This window comes from Nerophis ophidion, linkage group LG07 (assembly GCF_033978795.1).
Source record: "Nerophis ophidion isolate RoL-2023_Sa linkage group LG07, RoL_Noph_v1.0, whole genome shotgun sequence".
Lineage (NCBI taxonomy): Eukaryota > Metazoa > Chordata > Actinopteri > Syngnathiformes > Syngnathidae > Nerophis > Nerophis ophidion.
The window spans coordinates 50,312,889-50,318,888 of NC_084617.1; the positions used below are offsets into that span (position 1 = coordinate 50,312,889).

General features: G+C 38.2%; 1 protein-coding gene across 1 annotated transcript in view; it reads right to left on the minus strand.

Moving 5' to 3' along the window:
• Positions 1 to 6,000, minus strand: part of iqgap2 (IQ motif containing GTPase activating protein 2) — a 111,617-nt gene that overhangs the window by 10,817 nt on the left and 94,800 nt on the right. The window contains exons 22-29 of the mRNA XM_061906334.1: positions 4,712 to 4,781; positions 4,419 to 4,627; positions 4,169 to 4,321; positions 3,935 to 4,098; positions 3,618 to 3,842; positions 2,938 to 3,078; positions 1,621 to 1,705; positions 1,273 to 1,505 (exon numbers count right to left, since the gene is read on the minus strand). Coding sequence (XP_061762318.1) covers positions 1,273 to 1,505; positions 1,621 to 1,705; positions 2,938 to 3,078; positions 3,618 to 3,842; positions 3,935 to 4,098; positions 4,169 to 4,321; positions 4,419 to 4,627; positions 4,712 to 4,781 — 1,280 coding nt within the window. The remainder of the gene's footprint in view (positions 1 to 1,272; positions 1,506 to 1,620; positions 1,706 to 2,937; positions 3,079 to 3,617; positions 3,843 to 3,934; positions 4,099 to 4,168; positions 4,322 to 4,418; positions 4,628 to 4,711; positions 4,782 to 6,000) is intronic.

Genomic DNA, 6,000 nt, shown 5'->3' on the forward strand with positions numbered 1-6,000 from the left:
TAAAAGGGTTGTGTCCTGATTAAGGACACAACAACAGCAACTCAGATGGAAGAAGCGGTATTTGAAGCGGGAACTTTCTCTTTACTGGACCTGGTTTAATATCAGTACAGGCCAAAAGTTGGGACACACCTTCTCATTCACAACACAACTGATGGTCCCAATCCCATTGATAAAGCAAGAAATTCCACTAATTAACCCTGATAAAGCACACCTGCGAAGTGAAAACCATTTCAGGTGACTACCTCTTGAAGCTCGTTGAGAGAAGGCCAAGAGTGTGCAAAGCAGTAATAAGAGCAAAGGGTGGCTATTTTGAAGAAACTGGAATAAAAAACATTTTTTCAGTTATTTCAACTTTTTTTGTTAAGTACATAACTCCACGTGTTCATTCATAGTTTTGATGCCTTCAGTGACAATCTACAATGGAAATAGTCATGAAAATAAAGAAAATGCATTGAATGAGAAAGTGTGTCCGAACTTTTGACCTGTACTGTATACCTGATATTAAAGTTATTAGATAAACATTTTTCTTTTTCTTATTACAAAATAATCTTCGTTTTTTTTGTTACCGTTTACAAAGTTAGTAATAAGTCTCTGGATAAAGAGACATAAAGGGCAAACCCAAATGATTTAAATAGGAGCAAATAGTTCTTGCTTTTGTTTAGTTGTGTACTAACCTCTTTAGTTTGTTTAAAATAGTCTATGCAGGATTCAATACCATACATGTATTAATACATTATCTAATTTACAGTAATACTCGCACGTTTAAATTATATTTAAAAACTGTTTTATTGTATTTACTTTAGTTACTTGCTATAAAATACGTATTATTTCTATAATCTATTGTATAAATATCTGATCTGAAGCCAAAAATATTGATCGGGACATCCCTAATTTTCAGTGACTAATGTATAAAAATAAAAGATGAACAGGAAGTGAGATGATACTTCCACTTTTTTTAAAAAGGCCAAATTCTGGTCTGCTTCAAATATACAAACCTGTTTTTGAGAAAACAGATATCACAAATGCTGACTTGGCAAATTCTGCCTTTCCCTTTGCCAAACTGCATGAACTTTTTCCTGTCAGCTCAACATGTTCCAGGTCTTAGTTGGAATGGCTGTTGCAATAGGGCTGACTGTTTGTCTAAAATGTTCTTACTGGAAAGTCTTTCTGCCTCCTTTGTGTGGAAAACTATCGACTGCATCACATTAACCAAAGCTGTATTAAAAAATAGGCATCTGCAGAATCAGCACATTACTAACAGTGAATACTCACCGAAACTTCTCATATGTCTGAGATATGAAGTTGTTCATAGGCGTCATGTGCGCGTTTTCGCCCTCAAACAGCTTGTTGGCAGCAGCATGCTGGAGCATCTTTGCCACAGACCCCAGGTTGCGTCGCTGGTCAACATGGAGCTGGCCTCCCGCTGACAGGTCAATAATGTCGAATCCATCTGGAGCTACGATGGCAGGATTCATGTAGCGGTAGTAAAGCAGGTTTCCTACAACCTGTAATAGGAAGTAATAGAGGCATACATAGTGATAGAGAGCACAAACAAAATTGGAACAAAAGTGTTTCATGAGAAATATTAAATTCATAAATTATTAAACTGAAGACTTTTACCTTCAACAGCTCATCTTCTGATGCATCTGGAAACTTTTCGTGGAGGCAGTTCTTCAGAACTTTTGCTACATATCTCATGCCATAACTGCATGCAAAAAAATGTTTGAAAACAAACAAATGTGATTGTAGAAAATGACAGTGGAGGCAAAAGGCAATCACAAACTTTGGACTAATAATTATTTCGGACTATTTATGCCTGTTTAAAAGAGATCAATGCTAAACCTTTACGATGCATGTCAATAAATAGGTTCTGCACTTATAAGGTCTTATCGAAGCATTAGTACCATCTATTGGATTTAAAACTTTGGTACTTCCAAATGTTTCCCCCCAACTTAGAAGCTGAGGACTGTCCCAAATCAAAGAATATGTTTACACTGCAGACCAAAGTGGCCCAAATCCGATTTTTTTTTTTTTTTGGATCCCATATTTTCCAGCTGACTCTTTACACTGCAAGTAAAATGTGATTTTTATCAGTCTCCACTGTAATTGTGCATAGGCCCCAATGTGGCCTCGACGGCACTTGCAAGCGCACTTTGATAAAGTGAAAACAAGGGACGTTGACCATAAAATAAGTCGCATCACCTTAAAAATTTGTGTTTAACGTGAAAGTAAATTAAAGATATATATGATGTATATAATGTAATATATTTGGGAGGGTTGTAATATTTTTCTGGCTGTTAAATCGAGGAGACACGGACATCAGCACAGATCTACGTTAGCTTTATTTTTCGACTCACATGTAAGCAAATGTGCCACAACGTCAATTTGGGTCTTTTAACAATCGATATTTCTTTGGGATCAAAATATATATTAATGTGTTACGTATAGCCAATTATTTGCGCAGCGAAAATTTGGTCATCTTAAATAGAAACCGTAACAGTAGGTTATGTTGAAATATCCATTTCCGCTGGCGACTGCGTCCGAAGCTGACCAAAAAAAAAAAAAAAAAATCACATTCAGGTCGCATTGCTTTTAGACTAAAATCACTTTTGAAAAGATTGGATTCAGGACAACCTCCTGATGTGGCCTGAATCTGATGCCAAAAGATCAGATTTGAAGCACTTTGGAGTGTTTAGACTGGCAAAAAAATAATCAGATCTGTGTCACTTAAGGGCAAAAAAATCTGATTTAGTGTGCAGTGTAAACGGGGCCATAGTGTGCAAAATAACTTACTACAATATCACGAGTTGGGCCTGGGGGGAATAAATCTGCATTATACAATTGAAATACATAGAAACATTTTTTTTTTTGCTCAAGATAAAACTGTCAGAAAAGACAAAGACTAGACATGGACATTTGCCAGAGGCTAAAACTTACGGGATATTATCCAGAGAGGACACAATGGAGTTCAGAACTTTATCAGTTGCAAAGCGAAGTGCCAGACTGGACGCCTCCAGCCTGTTGCGCACTTCCTCGTGTGACATGGCCTGCTCAGGAGTCACTTCATAAGGTAACTTGCTGTGGCACATAACACAAAGACAGAGCTGTTAACATTTTACTCTTATACAGTACATGCCAAAAGCTTGGACAGACCTAATTCAATGCGTTTTCTTTATTTTCATGACTATTTACATTGTAGATTGTCACTGACGGTATCAGAACTATGAATGAACACATGTGAAGTAAAAACCATTTTAAGTGACTACCTCTTGAAGCTCATCGAGAGAATGCCAAGAGTGTACAAAAAAAGTAATCAGAGCAAAGGATGGCTATTTTGAAGAAACTAGAATATTAAACATTTTTTCAGGTATTTCACCTTTTTTTCTTAAGTACATAACTACACATGTTCATTCATATTTTTGATGCCTTCAGTGACAATCTAAAATGTAAATAGTCATGAATATAAAGAAAACTCATTGAATGAGGTGTGTCCAAATTTTTGGCCTGTACTGTATGTCATTTTTTTTCATCTTAAAAACATTTTACACACAAATAAAATGTCAAGTTATTTGACAACTGACCCCCATCCTTTACATAGTCTGACATTGCTTTACTACCTGGCCTCTCCAGTGGCTGTCTCCAGCTGGTTAACCCAGGATTTGTAAACATCCACAGGGTTCGTGTTGATGCCAAGACTTTTGTCCTCAATGATGTCTTTAACCACAGGAGCAAGCAGTTGGCGCAGAGTGTTGTGGCCACGAGCTCCTCTGTTGAAGCTCACCACCATCTTGATGACTGTGGGATTCCCTGTGACGATGTCCTGAATCTGGTCAACCTTAGACCTGAGACCGAGTGAGAACATTGCAGTAAATTAGAACCATTCTCTAAACTAGTACCCATCATTTAGAGAGGGAATGTATGCTGCAGGCCTTACTTGATTTCTTCTTCGAGAGCAGTCTTGAATAATTTGAGCAGTAAATATTCCTCTCGCTGGTTGGAAGCGTAATTGTACAAGGTGAAGATCACAGTGTCCATAAACTTTGTGGACCGGTTTTGGGGCATCTGGAAGATGAGTTTGGCCAAGTAGGATGGATTGGTCTGAAAGAAAAGGAAGGTCAAGTGAGATTATTCATTTGTGAGATACAGAAAAGACACACTACTGATTTACCTGCAGCAGATAAAAGAGATGTTGGTAGGCCTCCAGTTTCTTTCGTTTTCCTTTACTTAACCCCTTTATTCCCAGTTTGTCAGCTGCAGCCTGGTCATCTGTACTCATTTTATTTTTTACGTTCTTCATTTTTTTATTATGGGACACAACATCCTTTCAGGAGAAACAGAAAATGTGTGCCATTTTCACACAATGATTTAATGATCCAATATTACCGACATCTGCACATATCAAAGCGAGGTTTAGCCACCTGCAGTGTAATCCTGTTCTTCACCAGCAATCCAATCTTGATGTCCATCAAGTTCAAATCCTGCTCCATCTGCTGGTTGGAGCGAATTTTGGTGACAACTTCCTCCTTAAGTCGCGACACTTCCTGCTCCTCCTGCAGATCCAAAGTGCTCTGCTCCAGCAAGTGGACAAACTTGCGCACTACTGATAAGGGTGGGTCCTTGGCTCCAGCTTGTTTGTACATAAAGATAAATTGGACTTACAAAACACTTTTTTTAACATTGACAATAAATCCAGGGACATATGCTGACTTACTCAGGGTTCTATAGTCGTCTCTGGCTTTATTGGCCTTTAGAAAAGCCTGTATAGTCACAATGTCTTTCTCCTATGGACAAAAAAACATGTAAACATGTGAACATGGAACATTTAAATACAGTGTAAAGGAGTCTACTGAGATCCTTTAATTCTAAGGTAGTTTAAAAGGATGAGGTTTAAATTTAGCAATGTATTTAAAAAAAACAAAAACAGGAGTAACTACAAACAATAGAAACACCACAACTGTGAGAATGAACTGCGCTATCTAAAGGTCGAAGCAGTCTCTAAATTGGTCGCCCGTCTCTGATGCTTTTGTCCACCTAGGTTTCATATCCTTGACAGTTAACTTGAGGTGTGTGCCGAGCACACACACATTTTCTTCCACTCCCTCTCCAGGCTGGTACTTTATGACACCATTAAACTACAGAAAATAGTATGTGTGTAAGAGAAGAAAGAAGGCCAATGCTAAGATGTTCCATTCTGCTTCCTCTAACAAGTGTTTTGAGATAAGAGCTGTCTCAAAGCTAATTTTTATGCCTCAACTTGCAAGCAAACATTTCAGATATTGTACAAGCATTAGTAAGCGTAGCAAGATCTGAAAATCCGACAAAAAACATCTGGTCTTACTAGCAATGGCTTATAGCTAAAGTTTGACACAACTTTGTTTCCCAACCACTGGAACTAAAAAAAGAAAGCGAAAAGGACAGTGCTTAGAAGAAGCAGCGGATGATTTTCATTGAAATCATCAAAAATGACTGATTGTGTGGTCGACTTGATGAAACAGTACGAGCATAGCACTGCTATTCGGCACCATAGTCAAGCTTATAAATGATAAATGGGTTGTACTTGTATAGCGCTTTTCTACCTTCAAGGTACTCAAAGCGCTTTGACACTACTTCCACATTTACCCATTCACAAACACATTCACACACAGATGGGAGGGAGCTGCCATGCAATGCGCTAACCAGCACCCATCAGGAGCAAGGGTGAAGTGTCTTGCTCAGGACACAACGGACGTGACGAGGTTAGTACTAGGTGAAGATTGAACCAGGGATCAGGGTTGCTCGCGGCCACTCTCCCAATGCGCCACGCCGTCCCAAATAAAATAAAAATAGCTTGAAAAATAAAATAGCTTGAAATAATGTCCAAACAGTGGACCATGAACATATGGAAACAATGCTCAAGGTATGTTTGACAAAAAAGCAGATAGAATGAGATAACGTAGACGCTAAATAGTAAGTGGGTTATACTTGTATAGCACTTGTCAACCTTTAAGGAACTCAAAGTGC